This window comes from Nanorana parkeri, unplaced genomic scaffold (genome assembly GCF_000935625.1).
Source record: "Nanorana parkeri isolate BGI_ZX_2015 unplaced genomic scaffold, ASM93562v1 scaffold555, whole genome shotgun sequence".
Classification (NCBI taxonomy): Eukaryota; Metazoa; Chordata; class Amphibia; order Anura; family Dicroglossidae; genus Nanorana; species Nanorana parkeri.
Window position 1 is genome coordinate 243,729 of NW_017306823.1, and position 26,305 is coordinate 270,033.

The window sequence follows — 26,305 nt, forward strand, 5'->3', positions numbered from 1 at the left end:
TTTTTGTATTTTTGGAAGTTTGTGGTACAGGTACATGTCATCTAAAACACCCCTTCCCCTCTTTAGAGTGCTGTACATACTTTGTTATTTGGAAAAGACAAAGTAGAAACATACTGGACCAAGAGTAGGAACAAGACTCTCTGCATGTCAAAAGAACTTTCAGGCTGGATTCAGACTTGTGGTGTAGTGAATTAATCTCATCTGAAGTGAATTCAAGCGATTTAACGTGTTGCCTAAAGGCAGCCCTTTCATGGAGAATGTCTCACCGCAGGTAATATTGTATCCAACCCAATTTTTTTATTTTTTCCCCCCAAAATGCATCAGCACACCATCACATGGTGATTTCCCGCTAAAAGTGTGTCAAGACCCAAAAACAAAGGCTGCTCTATTCAAACATTGGCCAGTCCTTGAATAGTTATACGCTGGTGTCCCACCCCCTTTCTTGCCAAAAAGACACCAAATCTTACCCATTGGGCCAATAGAAAGGCAAGAAGGTATGCATACATAATGGAGCACCTGGTGGCAGGAGCAAGCTAGAACTATGTACACAAACATTTATAGGTACATAGGTCTGGCATGTTATTGCTTGGTAAGGTTGCAAACAAACTAACCCCCCAGGTCTGTTTTAAAGATTTTGGCTTTTAGCATGTTGGGTTCAAATTCAATTCACATAATTTGTGCATTTGTAATACAGATTTTTAATCGTAACATACAAATATTTTGCTACAAAAAAGGCAAATATTCAGCATTTCAAGAATATGCAAAGGTGCATCTAGACAGATGTTTAACCTTGCACTGCCCATACTAAAACAAACCACTTTTATCTTACAGCTTAATGTCTTCTATCTGGAATAAATGAGTTGCAGTTGTTTATTGACATCCAAATCCACAATGTTAAAAAGCAACACATCCTACAGGTCTAGGCACATACATTTGAGAAAAGGGGGATTCCCCGATTATTTACAATTATGTGATGAACACAAAAGTAAATTGACTAGGAAGGTACAAAGGCCATTCATATTCACTGAACACTCCCTGCCCACATTGAATTAATCACCCCCGATTTATGAATGCCATAAAGTGATGAGCGCGACTCCTAAATAAAATAAGTCAAATATACAATAAAGGTAAAGTAGATCATAAAGAAAAAAAAAATTTGAAAAGTTTATTTTTAAAAAGTAGTTTGGAGGGAAGTTGGTAGTCACAAGTCAAACCATTTAAAAAATACATGCAGAACCTCTGCAAAATCTAGATCACGGTTTTGTCTAAATGAGCCAGGAAAAAAGAAAATATATTAACAAGACTACCAAAACGGTCACAAAAAAGCCTGTTCATCACAAACATCACTTATAAGCATTACTGTATGCACAAAATCAGTTGCTTCATAGCTCATATGGTCGAATCTATTCAGCTTTCAGAATCATTTGCTTTGAATGTCAGATGGTCGCATCTATTCAGCTTTCAATATCGACCTGAAAAATCAAAAACCAAGCAAAAAAAATATTAGTTTAAAAAAAAAACCCAGAAAAGTTCAGCGTGCTAGAAAACCTGCCGAGAATCGTACGACTGAGTTAGTGGCCTGCTGGTTCGACAACTGCCGAACGGGACGGTGTGCGCACACTGCCTGTTTGCAGTCATCGTAAGCCCGCCCCTCATTACTCATCGTAAGCCCGCCACTCAGGGGGGCGGGCTTGCGATGATCGCAAGTACGATCTGCCTGTCCAAGATGGGCAGATCGTACGGTTTTTACAGTACTTTACAACCCTCGCAAGACAGTGTATGGGCACCTTTAGAAACAATTATATTGGACATGGCCTAAGTGTGTAGCAGGAGTGGATCTGTTAACAGATGCTCTCCTGATCACAGCAGTAGGGATCGTATGTCAGCAGTAGGGATCGTATGTCACCTATGTGACATCCGTACCCATAAATCTTTTTTTTATTCCATCTTATGATGGCGGAAAACAAAAAACTGAAAGTGCCGAACCATGTGTGTGCGTGCCGAAATGGATCAATGATCCGTCTGTTGTACCCGACTTGGCCGGGGCTAACCAGGTAGAAACGGAAACATGTCGTTTACACACAGTTGCCCATAGATGTGCTTAGAGCGTCCAATCTAGTGTGGCTGAAAAACTGAAAGGGGCCTAAAAGCGCACATAGTAGCAATACTGCAAAATGGAAGGTACAAATGCATTTTTAAATAAATTCCCTCTGTGCTTGGAGAGGACCTTGCTAGGACCAGGCTGCACCAAGGCTCCAACCCCAAACCCCCTCATACTCAATGGTCAAATGTAATTTCAATGTCCAGAGGCTCTGGCACTTGACAAGCAAACAGCAAGTCTTAATTTAAATTGCATGTTAAAGCCCAAAGTTGAGTCTGAAACTAGTAAACAAAGTGCTACTACAGGGATACAAGTCTAACCAAAACAATCTGCCTCCAAATAAAACACACAAGACGTACGTGGAGAGTAAGATCGTGATCTGGATCGAGATCTATAGCCCCCTCGGCTGTAATACGGTGATGGAGATCTTCGCCTACAAAAAATTAAATACATGAATTACAAAAACTACTTGATGTACCATGGGCATGCACTTTGCACTGAAGACAGAATGCATGGACAAGAAAAGCAAATGTTGTGCGACAGTGCCTTAGGGAAAATCTTCCACACTGAATTATGCATTTGGTCATTTAGGGTAATTCAAATTGAGACCATCAATGCAACATGTGTTCTGGTGTTAACAAGCCTTAATGTTCCCTACATTTTATTTAGATAAAAAAAGGTTTCCATCATTTATAAATTGGGCCTCATTCACACAGGGTGTGTTGCTCCATACAGCATGAAGGGCCAGCTGCTAATGTGCATGGAACTGCGAGAAGAAGCATGCGGGCAGCTCAAGTAACTAGAGACCCAGGAGCTGTGCTCCCACTCAAAAGCTGCTTCCTGCAGTTCCGACAGCTACATAGACTGTATACAGACCTGGATGCATCATGTCTGCATATGAGGCCTTACACAGTCTGTGTAATGTCAAACTTGGAACAGCAGGAAGGAGTGTGGGGGCATCCAGCTCCTGCTTCCCCATAGTGCCATATGCTGCCCGCACACTTTAGGCACTGGACCTTAGATAAACATGCACTGTGGCTGGCATCTGTTGAAAATGTCAGATAGGGACTACATTGGAAGCTTTATCCTATAAACATGAAAGGGAGATCACTTCATATAATCTGCAAATTGTTTTATTTTCAAATACACTGCATATTGTTTCGGAATTGTGTGTTTCGGAATTCATGCTTCTCCATTTTCAGATCATAAAACAGAATTGTGTTTGCAACTTTTCAAACTAAAACTTCCAAATGGGCAGGATATGAGGGAAATTGTAGACTTACCTAGAAAACTGGTCCCGGTCCTGTCCGCCACGCCATCCTCCTCCTCCTCCGCCGCCACCACCACCACCGCCTCCTCCTCCGCCTCTGAAATTAAAAAAAAACGGAACACATTTTTTACAGTGCAATACCAAACGAAAACACTTTTCATGGCAAGCTAGATGAAGATTCAATTGCCAACTTCCAAAGCACTGAACTGTGCTGGGAAGGCAAACAAGGGCTGCTTACAGCGCCTCTTTTGCAGCAAATCCATTACTTTGATCAGTATATGTAAAGTACAGGTTTCCTATAAACATTTCAATATTTGGGTTGTCAAATATCACTCAAACAGTAAACTGCTGCTATATTTTTTCCTTAACTTACCTGCACGCACACAAAAAAAAAGTGCTGAAATACAAGGGTTACTATTCCTTTGCTAAATTTGCTGGATGTCCTGCCAAACAAGTCACTGAACTAGATCAGTAAAGAGACTGGGAGTTGTGACATCACTAAATCTAATTGCTGCACACTTGTTTTGGGTTAGTGACTGCAATATGAAAAGAAGTCTTCTGCAAGCTATTTGAGTAGTGGCTGAGCTTGCATGAAAAAGTTTACCAAGCAGCATAAGCCAAGTGACATGTGTGGAAGGTAGCTAACAGTTCGATACCTATAGAAGGCTCTACATAGTAAGCTAAAAATTAAGTACAAAAGAACTGCAATGTGTTACAACTAGGAGGTGCACCAAAGTTTTTTGTTTTTTTTTTCCAAACGAAAAAAAAAAACAGTGTCAGAAACCAACATTTTTTTTTCTTTCCTCTAACCTTTAATATTTATTTTTTCACTGTTGAGGGTGTCAGGAAAATATATTAGGGGTCTAAACAGATCCCAGATATTTCACTTTTAAAGTGGAAAAAGATTGAGAACACCGAGCCCTCAATCTCTTTTTCTGCAGCAGAGTAGGACAGAGTATGTTTACCATGTCCCCAATGATGAAGGAACAGGAGGTGATGCAGATCACTTCCCATTCATTCATAACTGGGGACACAGTAAACAATCTACTCTGACGACTCTGCCACCACACAGCCGGCCTCCTGTGACAGCTGTCTCCACCCCCACACCGCTCTCCGAGGAAGACCTGTGCGGAAGGAGACACCAGCCGCTCACATCGCTCGGCCTCCTGTGACAGTTTCTTCCCGCTGGGACACAGAACATCGCCCAGCGTGGAGGAGAGAAACCAGGGATGTGCACCACTATTTCGGCCGAAAGAGGACACTTCGGCATTTTGAAGAAAGTGCCTTTTTCGGCCGATATTTTGGTGCATTCCTAGTTACATCACAGGGCAGTGCACACACCATAGCATGCAATGTGTAGGACGAACAAGCCCTGAGACTATTGGGGGGAAATGTAACAGTACAAACCTGTAAGAAGATCTGCTGTAGTATTCTCGGTCATCATATCCCCCTCCTCTCTCATATCCTCGATCGTAATAATCTCTACGGCGTGAACTTCCACTAGGGAAAAATGAACAGACATTTTAAAAAGGATTCAAAATGAATGCATATTAAAAAAAAAAAAAAAAGTGTATATCCTAAACCTGATTTCCGACACGCACTTATCCTATATTGGCTCATTACAATTCCTCTCAATACCAGTTTATCAGCCTGCTTAAGTTAAAAAGGAGAACTATGAGATGAGTGCTTTTCACTCACCTCATAGTTCTAGCCGACCTGTGACAATGAGACTGTCACAGGTCTGCTCAGTAGATCGAGAAGTGAGCGAACACATACCGGCATTCGCTCACCTCTCGATCCTGTCATGGCTCTGTGCCGTGACAGGGGAGGGGCTGGATTCCCCCTTCCGCCAGTGCTGACTGGCGGAACTGACGGGGGCGGGTACAGCTGGCTCCGCCTCTAGATAGGCAGAGCCAGCTGTCAGTCACGCAGCTGGGAGGATCCCGGCATAATTGTCGGGATCCGCTTCAGCGTCTCAGTATACCGCGAGTAGCTCGCTGTATACTGAGCCTAGGGTGACGGGAGGACGCTAGTTTGTGCCCTCCCGTTACCCTGAGAACTAGCCTTAACCCCATAGTTCTCCTTTAAATCTAAAAAGTAATGTGGAAACTCCTCAGCTTTATCTACTGGCAGGAATGACATGGAAACATTTCATCCAGTGTATGGCTGGACAGTGGATTTATCATCTTTACAGCCACACAGATTATTGTTGACAGACTATTTCTTCTGCTCCCTATGCGTGGCTGACGTGTATACTCCCTGAAACACTTCACAGCAGGCAGAGCAAGCATGAGGTATATACCAGACACTTAGTAGGGGGCCCGGTCATTTTAGACAGACACTGATGTCACAGCAGCGACATCCAATCCGTATTGCTCTAATCAGGATGGAATCTGTGCACGTGTCCCCTCCTGATCAGCTCGTGTGAAACTGTCCTTCCAGCCATTGGAGGCACTGTGTGTTAATGAGAGGAAGTTCAGTCTGACACTATGGTTCCACTCTCAAACTGCTCAGAGGAGCCTGCAATCTGCACAAAGGCCTTCACCAAAGAAACAAATTCTTTTAAATCATTTTTTGGCATGTTGTGTGGATGAGAACCCATAAGTGGAATTTTCTCAAATTGGACTGCAAAAGTGGAGCTACACTTTAAAACATGTTCTCTTAAAAGTTCAACTCAAGTTTGCCTCTAAACAGAAACCCAAGTTGAAAGGAATCTGGAGGCCGCCACTGGTGTCCTAGCAGTCAAACAGCCGTAAGGGCTCATTCACTCAGGCATGTGCAAAGACTTGTTCACGGGAGGGACAGGTGCCGAATGTAACTGAATGCATCTGCCTGAACATGCTTATGGAAGACAACAGCTGCACGCCAACCTGAACCTGCACATCAATGCCGGTCCAGGTGCCTGAACTTGGACGCAGATAGGAAGGAGAAAAACAAACATATCAGCAGCCATCGCTGACAGAGGAACAGAATATGGAATTATTTTTCACAAAGTAGTCTAGGCTGACAGTCCCAAATCAATTAAAGGACTCTGGACAAATACAACATTAACCCTTGCAGTGTGGCTACTCCCACACTGCAAGGGTTAAGTGCGGTTTTGGTCTAGAGTCTAAAAATAATTAAAAAAAAAGTTACTCGCCCGATCCTCAGTTTCGCCTGGCTGCCAGACCAGTCCCCCATAGCCTCTTCTCAACCAGGTTACAGCAGACTAAGTCTCACTGATGTAATCTCATCTATGCAAGGTCCATTTGCTTGTATTAGACGCAAGGACCCCCACGGACATACCACAGCTGGTGTGGAAGCGGTCCCCGCCACGGGACCAAGGATCAGGCAAGTAGGTTCTTATTTTAGACCCTAGACCAAAACGAGCACTTAACCCTTGCAGTGTGGGGGGTTGCCCCACTGCAAGGGTTAATTTTGAACATGCTGGAGTTTTTTAAGTTAGCAATGGGTTAACCCCTTTTCCTAACCTGACAGACTACACTTAAAGTGCATTTCAAGTAACCTTGTCTTGAATTTTAGTATTTACATTGTTTTATTGCAATTTCCAAGCCCATAGACGGACAACTTCTCTCCATAGCCCCGAATGAAAAAAAAAAGTCTGCATTTATTTGCCAAAATAGGAGAAAAGTTAGGTACTTACTAGGTTGGCCTTCCCATATATATTCCTGGGGTAGGGGTGTGGGGTCTTTTTGTAATTGAGAAATCTACTCGTATGCGTCTTCCATCAAGTTCCATTCCATTTGCGCGTTCCTTCGCCTAAAAAATGAACATATTACATTGATTAACACTTAAGAACTGCGGGGGTTTACACGATCGTGTAAACAAAACAAAAAAAATACTAAAACATTAGCAATTGTAGATAAACTGCACCAAAACGTATTTCTCACCTCCTTCGCATCCTCGACATTTTCAAAGTAAACAAACGAGAACCCTCTGGAACGTCTAGACTGCTGATCATACACGATGGATACATCGGCTATTGGACCATACTTTGAAAATACCTCTCTTAGATCTCGCTCCGTGGTATACAAACTTAAACCAAACACTCCCAAACAGCAGTTGGGATCAGGGTTTGCCTATGGTTGAAATGCATTTGAAACAATATTAGCGCTGTTCAAATAGCCTACAGACAATTAAAATTCAGACATACATACATAGTAATAAGACAGACAAACATTAAAGACAAATCAGGGAAGAAATATGGGATCCACCACTGCCGTTTTTAACAAAGCTCTTAAGGAGAATTATGGGTTACAGTGAAATAACACTCATCCCCATAATTGGAGTCGGTGCGAGACACTGAAGCTGTCACACATCGGCTTTATTGATCAAAAGCTGAGCGATCACATACTGCTGATCACGCAGTTCCTGATCTCCCTGCAGAGAGAGCAGTGCCTCAGTCACCATTCCCTGCAGGGATTCCCTCCTCCCCTCTCTGTTCCTCCAGCACTGATTGGAAGGACAGGGGAGGGGTCGGGCACAGGGGGTGTATCCCAACAATATTGCCAGGATCCATCCAGACTGCAGTGCGGCTCTGTGCCGTCAGCGTATAGTGGGCAATAGCCCAGTGTATGCCGAGTTTTGTGTCACAGGAAGACAATAGAGGTCCTCCAGTGACCCTAAAGAGAACTATGACCAAAAAAAGGTTGGACCATATTTCTCTTTTAAACTGTAGAAGCTGTGCCCCAAAAAGGCAGCTAAAGGATTAGTCACCCATATTGCCTTTGGTCTCCCTGCAGCTGATCTTTACCCCAGGACTGACTTGGGTTCAGATGTGCTTCTCTCCCCATACTAAATGAGCTCAGAAGCCCCTCAAATGTGAAGAGCATGCTGCATTTGCAGTCCAAAGCACCCTGGCACTGGCCCTCACCAGGTCTGTATGGAGGTGGCCACCGTGATATAGGAAGGACTGTGCTTCCTCATGTAAAGCTGGCCATACACTTTACAATCATCACACAACTCTCTACGTGCGATGGATGTAAAGTGATTAAAAGCTTGTACGATCTGCCTATTATGGACAGGCAGATCGTACTTGATCATCGCAAGCCCGCCCCGCTGAGGGGAGGGCTTCCGATTATTCCAATGCCGCTTGTGCACACCGGCCCGTGCGGCATTTGTCTCCCGAGAATGCCACTAACCCGCCGACAATCGTACGATTCTCGGCCGGTTTTCGAGCCTGCTCGGGAGACAAAAAGATGTGCAACTGTACAGTAGAAACGGTCGCACGCCTTTCACACACCTGGCGATTATCTTACGATCGCGGGAACACCCGTGACTATCGTACGATAATCGGCAGGTGTACGGGCACCTTAAGAGATTCCCTCCCAGTGCTGTTACCGAAGTGCTTGAGAAAGCAGAGACCTACAGAATAAATAAAATATGGGGATTATTTCCTTGCTGAGGAGGCAGTGAGCAGCACAGTAGTGCCATCTTCAAGTCTCATGAGACTAGCATATGAGGCTGAATGCACACGAGTGCCTAGGCACAGGAAGTGCATTGCTATTTTCAGGAGGATTTTTAAGGATCATATTTAGGAATAACTCATATTTCTAGCTGCTCCCTATAAAAGCCTGTTTACAGCTGGGTGTTTTAACACTCATCATGTTGCATTATGACAGCTCAATTATTTGAATGTGCTGCCTAATGCATATCAATGGACCACTCCTGCAAGTTTTGCTAGCATAGAGCATATTACAAGCAATGCACCACATCTCACCAATGCATGTAAAATGCATTATTGTAATGCAGCCGTGTGAACAGGCCGTAAAATACAATAGCAAACCTAGACTGAGACTGACACGGGTGAAAGCTCCTGAGAGAGTGCAACTGAAGCCAAACTTTTTTTTTTCTAGTTATGGATAAAGAGGATTAGAACAGCTGTCAGGTTTTTATTGCAGTCTTGTTATTGCGTCCCCATTAGGGAGATTCACTCTCTTTGTCCTGATGACCACTATCACTGGGACTGAAAATCACAAAACAGCATGAGAGGAATTGATCAAAACTGGAGCAGACAAAATATGGAGCAGTTGCCCAGGGCAACCAATCATCTCTTCAGTTTGCTCAAGTAGGATTTGAAAATGAGACAGAGAAGCCGATTGGTTGCAGTGTAAAATCGGCTCCAGTTTTTATAAATTCTCCCCCAATGTGTGTATTGGGCCAGGACTCCAGTGGCTGGACACTTTTTTCCCAGGTCAGCAACTCACTAAGCAAGGATGATAGCACCCTAAAAATACATGATGCAGCAGTGGCAGTTTCCATACTTCTACCCACAAACATTTAAACAGGACATTAAAACATTACTGTGTATGGTTGTAATGAAAAGTGCTTATTTAATAGCATACCGAACTTACTCTACTCCCTATATGCCGCCTTCGGTTGGACATGGGAGATCGACTGTGGCTGTGGCGTCTTCGGTAGTCTCTGCTGTAAGAACGGCTTCTGGACCTTCTGTGAGACCTTGAACGAGTGCGAGACCTTGTGTAGTGACGTCGAGAACTTCTTCTTGATCTAGATCTAAAAGGATTTTAAAAAAATAAATTAGGACGACTTATCAAAAAATTACCAGTAAAGGAGGTAAAACCCCCCCTCTGGTCATGGCAGTTTTAGGAAATAGTGTACCTTGATTCAGACCTAGATCGGGACTTTGATCTTGAATGTCTGGACCCCTCTTTAGACCTCGAGCGTGCAGGTGAACGAGTCGGGGAATGGCTTGCGGATTTGCCTGATCGACGAGCGCTGCCACTCCTTGAAGCAGACCGGGACTCCTGAACACAAACAGATAAAGATTAACTAGATGACCCAAAAAGAGTTTCAACTTAAGATCTAAAACTCTGAGCTTGAAATTATACTCTGCTTTTAAATAGTCTATAAAAAAGGTGTTTTGGCGTCTTAATGATATCATAATTTCCCCTTTGTTTACCCTGTATGCATTCTTAAACAGATAATGCATGCATTTATTCTGAAAAAATGTACAGGGACACAGAAACAGACTAGTAATTACTTAGCGTAGAGAATTATGACTCCAGTTTACTTCTTATCATAACTTCATTTTTTATTTCATTTCCTTCTTCATTCTTCAGTCATTCAAATTCTGACTTCTTTTTCATCTTCCCCACTTCATACTTATTTCTCAATATTCTACAAGTAGGACTTCAGCTCTGACAATTAGCATGCATAGTTTTTTTTCAAATTCAGCTTCACTTATTTCTGAGCTTCAAATAATTCTCATTTAAAAAACGTGTCAAATGACGACTTCTGTATTTTCCTTCTTCAATTTTAACCTTAACAGAAAAAGAACAGGATGGAGTTTAAATTCTTCAGGATCAAAACTCTGTGACAAAGTGTTAAAACACGAAAGAAAGAATATACCTAAATGTCACATCACCCGATTTTCTCTTTTCATATTTAGACAATTTTAATTGTAATGCAATTCTTTCATCTAATAACTAGATATAGAATTGATTATTTTAACTCCTTCAAATAAAAATGAACACTTTTCGCAATGGGAACCTGCATGATAAATATTTTTGCAGGCTTGATGGCCTACTTGCATACAATATTATAGGTTAAAAAAAAAAAAAAAAAAACTGTATATGAAACAACTCAATTATAAAAATCCAAAATGACTACTCCACAAACTGATGGCCAGCGATGGGTCGAATCGCCCATTAGGTTTCCATCTCTCACACAAACATCAATGAATTGGGCCAATTAAAGCCATATCAAGGACGTCAGCAAGTTATACCGGGTTTCCCTACTAAGTGTTCAATTTGCACTTCTGGAGACTATCGGGCAACTTTGATACTATTGTTTGGCTTTTGTCGGCTTGGACAGAATTCTGATGAAGATCCCCAAGAGACATTAAGGGCCCATGCACACCAGGCCAGTAGGCTGTGGTCATTAAATGCATTGCAGTAGAATAACAAAAAAAAAGTCCAGGACTTGGCACATCTTGTGACCCCCAGTTGTCACACTTTCCTAGACTCGCTGATTACACAGAATTAGACTGTATTTAGCAGAATAGACCACATTTTCCTGGGTGCCTCATAACTGCACCCTAAGCTTTGTTGGGGTAATTTGAGTTCGGATTCTAGCTCGTCACCCTGAGAGATCCAGTCACCAACAACAAACTGCAGGTAAACATACAGGAAAGCAAGTATTCTAAATGCTTACTTGCTGTGTTTTTCCTTTCAATAAATAAATTTATTTTTTTACTCACCTGCAATATTTGACTTTAGGAACAGTCAGTTCCCTAGCACAGCCACAGTTCCCCCTGACACATCACATCCCTCTCGTGTTCTGGGAGTGCCTCATTACTGTCTGTGCTGGCCCAGCTACTTGGGCCCCTTCCCTGACCTCCCTACATAACCTTTTATGCAGCTGACAGGGAAGAAGTGCAGGGAAATTACTGTTGTTACTTGACTAACAGTCTGACATGACATCCAAGATGGCAGTGCCCAGTAGTAGCAATCTACACAAGGGAGGACTTAACAGGTAAATGACATGCATTTCCATGCATAAAGTGCACATATAATCCTATGGGAAGATTGTTGCTAAAATAAATAGTCTGGCAATATAGTCCATTAAAGGTTTTGTTAGCGTGTAAACAGAGTGGCAGTTTTCTGTGTTTTGGGTGTGGTAAAAAGCATGCCCATCTACAGAGTTTAAATGATCTAGACACCAAACAACTATTCCCATGCACATTTACATCAGGCTAACAAGAAGGTTTGGTGGAGGAGGAGTAGCTTATTGCTGTTGGTAGACCTGGAAAGCCCAACCAAACGCCAAAGCATAGTCCCCAGTGAAAGATTTTCTGGGAATGGCCTGCAGACAGCTCAATGGTCACAAGTTCTAATATGCCTGTGGACACCTTAGGGAGTAGAGCAGATCTGGACCATCTTTGTTCTTCTGGTCTTCAGCAGATACACTAAGTATAAAAGAGTACCCACAGACATTAAATTCCCCTTCGGTCACTCATTGCCCTTGTTGCCTGTTCTCAGTGTGCTCTGCAGCTCTTAAAAAAGTTAAATATCCATTCAAGCACTCCAGCTATTAACAGAAATGCATCTTATTTGTCCATCACTCGGCTGTAGATTCTCAAATCATCTCAGAATTGGCGCCGACACTGACCTTTGTTCTGCAGGGTGGCTACTTCTGTTCCCCATAGCCCCTGTGTGTATTGTAAAGTAGCCACTGCACCAAGCTTGCTTCAGTGATAGACTACAATCTGAATAAAAATGAGTAAACTATATGTGATACTGTAGACCATCATGGGAGCGAGCTTGGAGCGGTGACTACTTTACAACACACATACAGGGCACATGGGGGACAAAAGTAGCCCCCCTCCAGAAGGAAGGACAGTGTCAGCACCAGCTTAGAGATGATTTGAGGATCTACAACTGAGCGATACACAAATAAAATACTTTTCTGTTATTAAAAAAAAAGGTAGTTGAATGTATTTTTAAGATTTAACTACCGAGTTTAGTTTTGTACATGCATCTCTTTAGGTTAAACACAAATGGTATTTTCAGTCTACGCAACATCTCACTGCCCATCAACACACCAGGAGGACAGCTGCCAGTCAGATTATTGGAAGTGGTGAACTGCATTGAGCCCCTCTATAAGGAAACAACCGACCCAGCAACCTTTAAGTCATCCCTACGTGTATTCTCACAAACGGCACCGATTTCTGTTCCATCAATGCTGCCCAAAGAAGTCCTATGCCAAAACAGGAAATTCTTTACCACCAAGTCAAAATTCAAGAACTGAAATTAAGGAAGGATGACACAGATCAGGTAAACCGATTTTTCAATTCACCTGAATATATAAAAAAACACAGATGTAGTAAATTAAGTTATATCAGCAGCCCTGTGGGTTTGGCTGTACCTCTCCAGCTCCTACCCAATCACACTGCATGCATTAGCAATATGTATCTGCAGAGTCATTCACCCCCAGCTCTCCTTCCTGCTTCTATCCCTACGAAAGTAAAACTGCAGCAGTCCCATGGGAATGGAGGACAGTGAAGACAAATCAGTATGACAGGAATGATCAATGGATGGAGAGCAGCAGAGTCCTACGTGTCTAGAAGCTGAGGAGCCTCCATCCTAACAGAGCCCACTGACCTCCAGGGGACAGGTAGTCTGCAAAGTGCTGCTTCCTAGGTTTTTAAAGCAGGTTCCTAGTTCTGGGTCTGTCAAAGCCTACATCAGGGCATACCTCATACTAAAACAAAATGTGAATATTCAGAAGGTTTCATTTTTGTTCGGTTTCTTCAATCAATGAATTAAAAAAAAAAAAACAAAAAAAAAAAACCTGCAGATCTCTACACATTTCACTTTGTCATTTATTACTGGAAGCCTGTACAAAAAGATATGGAGGCTCGCACCGATCACTGCCCTGTAAGCTTCATAAACAGGATCCTAATACCAGACTTTACATGAAAATATGCCAAGTATATCCACACAAAACTGGAGCAGACAGAATTTGGAGCAGTTGCCCGTGGCAACCAATCAGCTTCTCTCCAGTTTGCTCAGGAACGATTTAAAAATGAGACAGAGACGTTGATTGGTTGCAGTGCAAGTCTGCTCCAGATTTGATAAAGTCTCCCCAGGGAATTAGTCTACGATCTTTGCATACAAGGCAGAAGGAGACACTGGTGAAAAATGTAAGCCAAGTGACAGATCTCATGTTTAGATCTAGTCCTGACACATCTACACTAATGATAATATAGACAAGCTAAAAAGGAGGAAACTTTGTAACAAGGACACTCGGCACCAATTCAGAGAAGATTTCAGGATCTACAGCTGACGAATACAATAAGATATTTATTTTTTTAAATAGTACTTGAAAGTATTTTTTGAAGATTTAACTGCAGAGTTTAGACACTTTAAAGCATATTTTCACTTGTGCAGTCAAATTTGAGAACCCCCATTAGATCTGTCATGTGTTCCTATTCATGCAGCAAATCTAATAGTGGTTACTCTGGAGCCGGGTTGTACATGGGAATCTCAGGCAGCTTCTGCTGCTTAGAATAACTGGCAATGTGCCTAAAAGGGTCAGTTAAACTTCCATAACCTACAACAGGGGTAGCCAAACTCCGGCTCTCCAGCTGTGTTGGAACTACATGCCCCATGAGGCATTGCAAGATTCTCACAGCCACAGACATGACATCCGGAGAGAGAAGGATCATGGGATATGTAGTTTCACCACAGCTGGAGGGCCGGAGTTTGGCTACCCCTGACCTACAATGTAACATCCAAGCCTTGAGATCGCCAACCCTTTGACAATGCTCAAATCTACTTTACAGCAATTAATGAAATCTGCCAGCACAGTACAGGCAGGGTTAACATTACTCGCCGGCCCCTTCCTTAACATTACATAGAAGGGGAAGGCTGAACACATTTTTACCACAAGTATAAACGCAGCATACAAGACAAGCAGCATTAAAAAATAATAATTATGGTTTGTGAATGGCAACTTGTAACAATCCCCAATCCCTGCAGGGAGCCGTGAGTGACAGTCAGCTCTCTGCAGGGACATTTCAAGAAGTGAACGCCGGTATGTGTTCGCTCACTTCCCGATCCTAGGAGCCGACCTGTGACAGTTTCATTGTCACACGTCAGCTCGAACTATGAGGATGAGTGGTTTTCACTCGCCTCATAGTTCTCCTTTAAAATGGGACAGAGTTATATTCGCCCGATTCTCAGAGCTTGCTGTCTGGTAGGCCGGCCCATCAGCCTCTCTCCCTCTGCTCCAGCGATAGAATGCCCCTTTGCATTTATTAGATGCGACAACTCAAAGGACTTAGACGGCTGGAGCAAAGGGGGAGAGGGGCTGCAAAGACCAGTCTAGCAACCAGCCGACCAAAGATCATGAGTATAACTTATTTATGTCCAACCAAAATGAACACTTAACCCTTGCAGCAGGGCTAGTACTGCATTGCAAGGGTAAGATTTCTGCCCAGATTACTTAAGTATTGGATAGCATATCAAGTATTAAAACGGGTTATTTCTGGCTGTTTGGAACTTTCCTCACTGGTATTCACCTTCTGTCCCAGGAAGTTAGAGGAAAACTCGCAAAGTGAAAAGAATTCCCTTTCAGACAGACATCCCCCTCATAGTAACAATTCCCCTTCCTCTTGTTCTGGGACAGGTCCAAAATGTTGGATTCCCCCGTACTTTCTAATTCAAATGCCAATCACCAAGTGGAGAATCTCCCCAATGGAGACAAAGCTATACATAAAAGCTATATCATTCCATCAAGATCCAACCCTTCCCTGCTCCATCCAAAACTAAATCTGAAGAAAGGTTTTACCTGGTCTAATCACATTGTAGGCTTTTTACACAGAGGGCTGAAAGATCACTTTACATTTATGCAGACCTTCCATGCCAAATAGAAGAGCTGCTTTTTCTGCACCCCCAACACACAAACTGCTTTAACAACTTCCCAAGAAGCTCACAGAGCTGTCACCGACAGGCCATTTTTTTTTACAAATCTGATCACATGACTGCTGTAATTGGCTGTTACAGAGATCATGTGACCAAAAGTCAGGCCCCAGCTCTTGCTGTTCCAACGACTTTTTAAAAGAGCTGCTGGCAAGGGGTTAATTAGCCATTCAAAAAACAGATTGCCCACAAAAACAAAAAAAAAAACAACTTACCCCGGTCTGTGATGCTTCACGGAGGCACAGGCGACGTCACCACGTCTTCCTGCAGATCTGGGAGCTTGAAAACCTGAGAACGCACCCCAGCTTACGGCAAGATACCAGTCTCATGCGGGTTCAATCTCCCAGCTCTACAGGAAAGCGCAGCAACATCACCCATGCCTCCTGAAAGCGAAAAAATGCAGCCGCAGCTCGTGTTTCCCTCAGGCCCCATTCACACCTCAGACTGCCCAAAACTACTACAGCTAAGTTGAGGAACTTCATTCTTAAATTAGTACTACAGGCTTGGTGTTTACCATAATGCATTCTCCGCATTAACACCCAGCACCTTTCTCAATACCCAAATCCTTATCTCCATTCGCTTGTCCCCCCATCTGGGTCAGGGAAGCCATTGCTGTTCCCCAAACTTTCTGGTTGTGGGAGCGGGTATTGAGGGGAGAGGCGCCATAGGCTCTTTCTGCCGTCAGTCTGAGTGGTGGAAGGAGCAGGGGGCGTGGCTTGACAGGCTGTGTGTGTCTATGGACAGCACCGGAGCTTGCAGGCCCGAGTCTCCTCAGCACCCAGATAGCTGAAGGAGACACCAACAAGAGGGGAGCAGTTTACCTAACAGGACATAAAACACCTAAACTAAATCAATCATGGAAGGGAGGGCTTCCTCTTTCTAAAAAGAGAATTAAAACAAAAAAAAAAAAACTTTAAATATTTCACTTTAACGGGCACCCTCACACCTGAGTGAGATGTCCTAACGTGTCCATGAGCTTCCTCTGGGGCACAATTATGCATTTTGAATCCATATACTTCAATAGAAGAGCCTGTGCATTTTAATATAAAACGTCTACAGGGCTAGAAACACGCAAATGCACATGGCTACCCTGAGGTGTGAATTGGGCCTTAACAAAGCAGGAATGTAGACCTGTGGCCCCGGAAATGGCAGGTGTACACTCTCGTCAGAAATTAGACGAATATACAACAAGCATGAGGGGCATTGTGTGTACTGCGTTCCATTACATGACACAATGCCTCCCCAAGCTAAATTACTAGGCCGGGAGCGCCATTGTGAAGGAGTGGCGGGCACACAACACGGCCTCGTCTCCTCACACAGCTCGCTCTGCACCGCGATGTCGTCACAGCCCGGAGCCATCTTATGGAAGCAGAGGCACACAAAATGGCGGCCGGCTACCCACACCTCCTGCTAGGCCTCGTGATATCACACTCCGATCTCAGCTCACACACCGATTACCTGCAAATAACGTTCTAGTTAGTACTAACGACATCCGCGGCTCTTCGCTACGGCAAGTCCGGGAAATAGCCATCGGAATTGTCCGCGTTCAAGCAGCGTAGAAGCCTAGAGCTACACGAGCGATCACATCTCACGAAATACAGGGCTTATCAGCCATCACGATGATTTCAATGTGCTGCAAATGAGGCGATCGCCGATAATCCACCATAGCAACCACCAATAATAAAAAGATGCGATCGCCCGTGTCGGCCTAGCCGGAGATGTGTTAGCGCCGTATACATTAAGTGCTTACTAACCCGATCGGCATAATTCTGTTCCCCGTTGTCGCTCATCTTCGCTGCTTGATCTCAGCCAGCCACGAACCGGAACCCCAAGACACTGGCCTGCTAAAGACGGCGCGATTATAAGCGTGTAGCTTAAGAAAAGCCCTGGCTCCTCCCCCTCGCTTCACTGTTTTCCTATCTGCTCTCAGCTTTCTGCTGTTCTATGGACTCCTCCCCTTTGCTCACTGCTATCCAATCGGCGCTCTTGCTCACTACTGTTCTATGGGCTCCGCCCCTTTGCTCGCTGCTATGCAATCGTCTCTCTTGCTGCTACTGTCCTATAGGCTTGTCCTCTTTGCTCGCTGCTGGTTAAATCTGCTCCTTTGCTCCTTGCTTGCTGTCCCACGCACCCTGTCAGTAGGTAGAACAGACTCTGCCACTCACTCTACAAATGTATAAGAGGATTTATCAAAACTAGTGCAGGAAGAACCGAGAACAGTTGTCCATGGCAACCATTCAGCATCTATCTTTCATTTTCAAAGCTATACTGAAGAAAGAAGCTGGTTGGTTGTCATGCTACAGATTCTGTCTGCTCCAGTTTTGATAAATCCCCCCCATAATATATTAAAGTAGTAATCACAAAGTAATTAACGCCAATTATGTTGGAAGTGACCTGGGCTTATGATGTAAATATGTACCCTCCATATGTAAACTCTAAGTGACAGTTTACTAAAGCACAGTGCACAAAACGTAAGCTGCTAAAAGTCTTTTGATGCTAGGATGCAGGCGGCTTGAGCTGCTGAGAGTCTTTTGTCACTAGACTGCAGGCGGCTTTAGCTGCTGAGAGTCTTTTGTCACTAGGATGCAGGCGGCTTGAGCTGCTGAGAGTCTTTTGTCACTAGGATGCAGGCGGCTTGAGCTGCTGAGAGTCTTTTGTCACTAGGATGCAGGCGGCTTGAGCTGCTGAGAGTCTTTTGTCACTAGAATGCAGGCGACTTGAGCTGCTGAGAGTCTTTTGTCACTAGAATGCAGGCGGCTTGAGCTGCTGAGAGTCTTTTGTCACTAGAATGCAGGGCCCAGTCATTGAGCAGGGCCAGCGCTACAAAACTCCTGGCCTCCCCCTCCATGCGGATCTGCTATGTGACCTGGACGCCGATGTTCACTGGCCTTTGCACCTGGATGGGGCAGAGGGAGCATGCTGGGTGAGGGGACTACAGCCTGGATTGAGGCAGCATGAACAGTGGGTGTCTGATGGGGAGGCACTGCATGTCTGTACTGGCTGCTACATGCTACATGTGTGTCTTAGGGAACACTGAATATCCAGAGAGATGGGTTACTACATGCTGCTTGTCTATTTGTGATGGGGGTTACTGCATGTTACATGTGTATGTTTGGATCACTATGTGCTGTTGTGCACATATGATGGGGTTCACTACATGCTTTTCGTGTACATACGATGGGGGTCACTACATACTTTCCGTGTACATACGATGGGGGTCACTACATACTTTCCGTGTACATACGATGGGGGTCACTACATGCTTTCTCTGTACAAATGATGGGGGTCACTACATGCTTTCCGTGTACATACGATGGGAGTCACTACATGCTTTCCGTGTACATACGATGGGGGTCACTACATGCTCTCCGTGTACATACGATGGGTGTCACTACATACTTTCCGTGTACATACGATGGGGGTCACTACATACTTTCCGTGTACAAACGATGGGGGTCACTACATGCTTTCCGTGTACATACGATGGGGGTCACTACATGCTTTCCGTGTACATACGATGGGGGTCACTACATGCTTTCTGTGTACATACGATGGGGGTCACTACATGCTTTCTGTGTACATACGAGGAGGGGTCTCTACTAGGGTTGCCACCTTTTCTTCAAGTGAAACCCAAACACTCTAGGGACGTGAAAACATTTTTTTGGGAGAATGAGTCATGGCTTCTTCATATGTAAATAGCGCCACCCATTCATATGTAAATATCACAGTTGAGACTATTGTTAGTGGGGGGCCAGTAGCCCCTATCTTCATTTTGGTTGCCCGTCTGCCTGACATCATGTGTCCGGGTTTTTGCTGCCATGAAACCCGGACACAGCATTCAAAACCCAAGTGAATCCTGGACAGGTGGCAGCCCTAGTCACTACATGCTTTCCGAGTATATATGATTAGGGTCACTACCTGCTTTTCATGTATATATGATGGCGGTCACTTCATGCTTTCTGTGTACATATGATGGGGATCACTACACGCTAGTCAGTGCTAGCGTTAGGCTCCATAGGCAGCCGCCTGAGGGCGCCTGGGGCGGGGTTATCAAATGCACCTTCGCCTGTGTACACAAAAATCCTTGCACAGCCGTGGCCTTGATCCTGCAAAAGATCCATACTGTTCTGTTTACTATGCAATGGGAATTGCATAGTGTTGCTCCACCCCTGTCGTATATAAGCGCATATATAGGCTAAATAGCATGGAGGGGCGGGTAGGGGGTGTGGCGTGAGGGGTCCAGGATAATGGTTGCCCAGGGTCCATTCAGTATTAAACCAATAGGGTGCTATATGCTGTACAATATAAACATTGCAGAAATGTTCCATGCGTACAGAGCACTTTTTACGCAAGATCTCGCCACCAGCTTCTGCCAGCAAGATTCTGCATATTAGTTGCCGTATTTCCACACATCCGTGTGCATGGTCCTATACAGTAGTTTGCATACACTATTCTGTTATGACATCAGCATTGCAATAGTATGCATCCTACTATAGTTGTTTTTCATCATGCAATCAAAACTTACTGCCTTCTGTCTGCCCATCACTTTCAACAACTTCCTGGATTCCCAGTGTGCTTTGTGTCTCCTTCCCTGCTGCTTGATGTGATGCAATCTCCATTTCTCAAGGCTACATATCCCATCATGCATTGCTTCCAGCAAACATTGATAACGTTACATTGTCAGACATTGAATTGTAGGCTCTGGAGCGTGGCCAGGACATATCGGCGTGAAGACGGTTGTCTGCCGAGTTACCAGGCCGCATTCTACTCTACAGTCATACAGAGTCAGTTACAGCTCACCTGCCTGCCCTAATCACACATGGCTTCAAAGCGGAGACCGGAGAGGCGCCAACACTGCTACTCCTTTCACTGGGATGGATCACTTCCTTTCGTCGCTCCCATCAGCTGTCTCATCAGGCCGTGTCTCCAAGATGGCGCCGGCTACCGCTACAAGGCAACTGCCGGAGCCTGCTGACCGCACTTCTACCTCTGGTAGAGCAAGGATGCGGAGATCGGAGACGGAGACCATAACCTGCCTCCCTTCTCCCCCCTCATTGATTTGTCACTCTGCTTACGGCATTCTGTGAACACTGTGCAGATAACAGTGATAAGCCCATTCAGTCATCTTCTGGCCCATCTAACAGACCCTAAATCTGCCAGTAAAAATCCAGCTGATCTCTACAATATTTAAATTTACCACCAGTATTAATGACTAATTAACCCTCTCATTGTCACATTTTAGGCCTGACAATTACTTAAAACCACCAAGAGTTATATTATTCCTGAAAGCACAGACCCTGTAGAATAAAATGGCAGAAAATGTTTACATTGCATAATATTTGCGCAACTCTTTATCAAACCCAAAACGTCAGTAAAAATTACACTTATGTTAATTGTAGTGCACAGAAACACAATACAATACCCAATAGGTTTGTAAAATATAAAAGATAAGATTGTGCCAAGTAAATAGATACCAAACATGCCAAACTTAAAAACTGCGTGCGCCTGTAAAACAGCGATAAAATACGATAACCCAAATTGCCCATAGGTAACACTTTAAAAGCCTGTACAGGTCATCAGTTTAGAGTTAAACTTTATTATTGGTCCTAGAATTATTGCTCTCACCCGGGTGCACACGGTGATACCCAACATGTGTAGCACAATTGTTGTGTTCATAGTAGGTGCTCCAGAAGCGGGGGCGGGGGGATTTTTTTTACATTTGATTGATTTTATTTGATTGACTTACTGGAGTAGAGTGGCCAAAAACCCAGGAAGTGGCCCTTTTATCAATTTTACCGGGTCCGTCAAAGAGTGTTAGGAAATGTCTTTTCAGATCACTACTACATGCGGCTAGGGCATTGATACCCTGATACTGGAAGTCTATAGTAACACCGCGGATACGAGAATGGATATGTGAACTCAATGTTATCATGAGAATGGAAGAGCTTACATAAGGAATTTGTTGAGGTGTGGAGTCCCTAGCCTAGATAGAGTACTTAACCTCTTTGGAAATGCAGGAATTTGGCATAGCTAATGATAACTTGTGGTAGGAATACTGGAATTATCATAGGTCAGAAATCACCCACCAGGTCCAAAGTAAGTGCTGGTTCACACCTGACCGTTTTGTAGTGCGTCCTACGCTCGATGAACGCACTACAAAACGGACCAAAATGTAAAAATCATTGAAGTGAATGGTATAGTTCCCACCTGTCCGTATTTCCGTCCGTCCCGAACGCACTACAAAACGGGCCACGCATGAAAAGGTCCCGAAGCGTTTTTGCTGCGTATTGGTCCGTTTTGTAGCGCGTTAGTGCCCATAGACTTCGACGGGAACGGACGAAATCACTGAAATCGCGCATAGAACGCGCGTATGCGTTTCTAATTTTAAAAACGCACATGAAAACGCACCAAACTCCGGGAAGAAAACGCGCGTGTGACGCGCTTATGCAATACGCACAGGTGTAAACCAGGCGTAATATTTGGGGAAGCGAAGGAGCGGGGGAGTGTTGAATGAATGAGTAAGTGAAATGGGTCTGTTAATTAGGAAACAACATAAGGAAGAAATAGCGTGTGGGGTTGTTGGTATTTACAGTATGGCTAAGATCATTCTTGTTGGCTACTAGATGTGTTCTAGAGCAGTGGTTCTCAACCTGTGTAACCTCAAGACCCACATTTGTCCTTGACCATTAAGTCGTGACCCAGGTTGCACTGCAATGGAGCGCACGGTACCGCAGATCCACTCTGTCTCCCTATCTTACGAGAACTAGAGTGGATCCTTAGCCTGGGGTCCAGTGCGGGCTGTGCTGTACCTTGCGTACCCTGTAGAGCAGTGCTCCCCAACCTTTTTATCGCCGCGGACCGGTCAACGTTTGATAATTTTACCTTGCCCGCTGAGGGGGGGACGTTGATTGTTTATATTTTAGATTGTTTTGATTTAATAATTTTAATTTAATTGTATTTAAAAATGCCTTCAAATCCGCGGACCGGGGGTTGGGGAACACTGCTGTAGAGGGTCCGGGAGCCAGAATATGACATCACTCCGGTCCGGGCACCTCTGCAAGGCAGGCGAGGGAGCTGCAAGCAATGCACATATGGATGAAGCTCCCTCGCAGGCATGGCCCCATCCCACCCTACCCCACCTTAAGCTGACACTCGGCACCGGACAGCAAATTTTGAATGGCTGCTTGGCCTGAGAACTGATAGTGCTGCTCTTGGTGGAGGATAGGGAGCCACATCTAGAAAAGTGGAAGGCATGTGGTGACCCACTTTTGGGTCACGACCCACCAGTTGAGAACCAAGGTTCAAGATAATACTATAATTATATTGAGATTCTAGAATGAGTGTACATCGAGCATATGTATGTATTATGAATTATGTGTATGACGTTTACCTACAGTATATATATATATTTGAACATATTACACACAAAAAAATGTTTTAATTTATTTCATTTAACTTAATTTTTTTAAAACTTTATTTTTTTTTAATTCATTGCTATCACATAAGGGTGCTCACAAGCACCCTATGTGATAGCATATTAGAGGTGACAGTTTCTCTTTAAGGTGACATTAGGGGTCTATTAGATGCCTAGTGTCACCTTTCCACTTCAAAGAAGCCATTCAAGCACAGATCGCGCTTGAATAGCTTCTTCCCCCGGCTTCTCTAGCCGGGGAATTAACAGCTGAGAAGTCATGGAGATCAGTGAACAAATGTGTGCCGGTCTCTCTCTCCCCTTCCCATCAACACACGTGATGCCAGAGGGGCAGTGGAGCCCAGGAAGCAAAGCAGGGGGTCTTGGGTGGCGGGGGACGACTTTACCAGCACATGGAATTGATCTGGCGGTAGCTCATCCACCAGAATCTCCACCAGTGTAAAGCCGATAGTTGGCTTTATACAGGCAAAGTCCCGGTGGCTACAGGGGCCCAAAGCCAGTCAGTTGGCAGGGAAAGGGTTAAATGTTACCCTGTAATTAAGTTAATTTCTTAGGACACGCGCCATTATGCTGGCATATATTAGGCAATTTGCAGCAACAATCTTTATAATTTGTTTACTTAGAACTTGGAAACAAAATACACTGTAGCTGGCAATCTTCTGTGGATGAAAGCTGATGGAATGCTACATTTCCAAGTATTTGGCCAGCATTAGAGTCAGTATTAGAACAAGCCCAGCAAAAAGCATATAGCCTTTAGGTTCAAAGGTGCAGCCTTGTCTGTCATATGGGAGAAATGGAATAGGCAATTTCCATTGCAATATTTTTCCAATATATCTGAATGTGTGTACTATGGCCTTTATAATGCTATAAGAGGAGGATATTTGGAAAAAAAGAGGCAAACGCAAACATGCAGTTCATTTACATGGCTATCTTCTTGATGTGAGGTCTATTTTAAAGGGTTATTAAACCCTCAGCTTTTTTTGCATATATCAGTAGATATATGCAACAATCTTTAAAACAAAAAAAAACAAAAAGTTTCATAAGAGGTCTTCGTCCGAAACTCTGAAAAATCTTGGGCGGCCACAAAGGATCTTGGGCGGGCGCATGCACAGTTCAAATATTCGTCCGGGAGACGAGGAGAGACACAAGGTAAGTCTGTGGACGTCGTGCACCCTCATGCAGACACCGTGGGTCAGGAAGTGCCAGCAAGCACTGAGGAGTCAGCGCTGGATCAGAGACCCGCAGCAGCGGTGGAGAGACATTTGAAAAGGACAGGAAAGAAGAAGAAGATCGGATTAAGAGACATCATTTAAGGGAAGTGCTTACACTAACATTGGGGGAGGGGAAAAAAATGTATACTTTAATGTTACTTTAAGGTGTTGCTGATAATAGTGTCAGGGGAGGGTACATTTCGTAGTAAAGCTGAGGCGTTAAGGCATTGCAGTAAAAGCATAAGGCTATACTGTATATTAAAACTGATCTCAAGGTCTGATCTCAAGAAATACACACACACTGATAACACTTATATGAGACCTGTTTTACCTACAAATTTCTTACAAGTTTTTTTATTATCTCTGTGCCTATCTCTGTGCCTCCAGTCCTTAGATTTACACAGCAGACAATAGAGCCATGCTGCTGACCTGACTTTTCTCTGCTGCAACACAGTTGGGTCACCTACCACCTTGCCCAGCCTGGGACTGAACAATATAGGAGCAGCAACATATTCATTTCACGTCTCTTCCTGTTAAAACAGTCATTGTCAGCACATCTGCATGCAAGGTTGGCTTCTAGTGTTCTCTCTCCCAGTGTCAGTTACTACATACTTGTTCTGGGTCACTGACTGAAAATATTGAAGTCAGAGAATAGGCAAATCAGCCAGGCCGATGGCATTATTATAAGGAGAATTCAGCAATTGCAGCCTCCATGTTTTTCTTAGAAAAGGTTTTCCTTAAAATACCACTACTATTACTTATTATTATTAGTAATAATTAGTTTGTGTCACAGAAAAGTATTTTGATGCCATCTAGTGGCTTATTATATTAATTTATCTTTCAATTTTTTACAGTGATATGTTTAATGCCATTTTTTTTTAAATAGAAGGGTCTATTTATCTATGACTAGATAAACAAGTTGCTGACATTCTCCCAAAATGTATTTGTAAATATTCACCTTATAGGGCAGCTATAAGAGGCAACGAAAGTTACATTCACTGGGTATTTAGCTTAATAATGCTCATGCATTCACTGCAACATATTCACCTGTAGATTCACCAAATCAAGCAACCTTAACTAACATTTAGCAACAGCTATTTTTAATGGCAAAAATGCTTACTGCACTTTTTACTAGGCATGCACTGATTCCGGTTTTTCAGTATCGAGCACAAGTACTGATATCTATTTTCCGGTATTTGCTGATACCGAAGACCGATACCAGAAGTCCCATTAGGGAAGTTGGGTGGCGCGTAATGACTCATTGCTCGGCTTACTGATTAGCCGGGAAGCTGGGCGGTGCGGTGAGGCTAACGACTCACCACTCGGTTTCTTGCTTAGCCAGGAAGCCGGCTCCATGCTCCCTCGTCGTCAGGTCAATCAGGAAGCCAGGGGGTGGATAATGACTTGTCGCCGGGCTGATTGGTCGGGAAGCTGGCCAATCAAGAAGCCTGGCAGTGAGTCATTACCTCAATAAACGCTTTGTAAAATAATAATTGTACAATTATTTTTTCTGGTACACAAATAGTGTATAAATTAGAATTGTTGTTCAAGTCGAATTGTTTTTTAACAGCCTAGCTATTCATCTAATCATTTATTAAATGGTTAGGTTTCCGGTACTACCAGGCTTTTAAAACATGTTTTCAAATGCAGATTCCCCACTTTAAAATGATGAATGTGAAAAGTAATGATTTTCTAAGAATGTGTGTTGAATGTACAGGAAATGTCACATTCTCCAGGTCCAAGCTCCCTCGTTACCAGATGTCGAAGAAGCTTGAAGTCGGCTTTCTGGCCAATCAGGAAGCCGGGGGACGGGTAATGACTCGCCGCCGTCTTCCTGATTGGCTA

The 26,305-nt window shown here is 43.8% G+C and overlaps 1 protein-coding gene across 2 annotated transcripts; it reads right to left on the minus strand.

Moving 5' to 3' along the window:
* Positions 1-1,411: 1,411 nt before the first annotated feature.
* TRA2B (transformer 2 beta homolog (Drosophila)) lies at positions 1,412-17,732 on the minus strand. 2 transcript variants are annotated; one of them, XM_018562013.1, is made up of 9 exons: positions 17,572-17,732; positions 9,993-10,138; positions 9,725-9,887; positions 7,262-7,450; positions 7,015-7,130; positions 4,779-4,871; positions 3,385-3,468; positions 2,461-2,534; positions 1,412-1,472 (listed from the first exon to the last, which is right to left on the minus strand). In XM_018562013.1, the coding sequence occupies exons 1-9, from the start codon at positions 17,605-17,607 to the stop codon at positions 1,462-1,464; spliced, it is 912 nt and encodes a 303-aa protein (XP_018417515.1). In that variant the 5' UTR covers positions 17,608-17,732; the 3' UTR covers positions 1,412-1,461. The 2 variants fall into 2 exon arrangements, with proteins under 2 accessions (XP_018417515.1, XP_018417517.1); XM_018562015.1 differs by having other exon boundaries at positions 3,385-3,432; positions 9,716-9,887.
* Between the last annotated feature and the right edge of the window lie 8,573 nt (positions 17,733-26,305).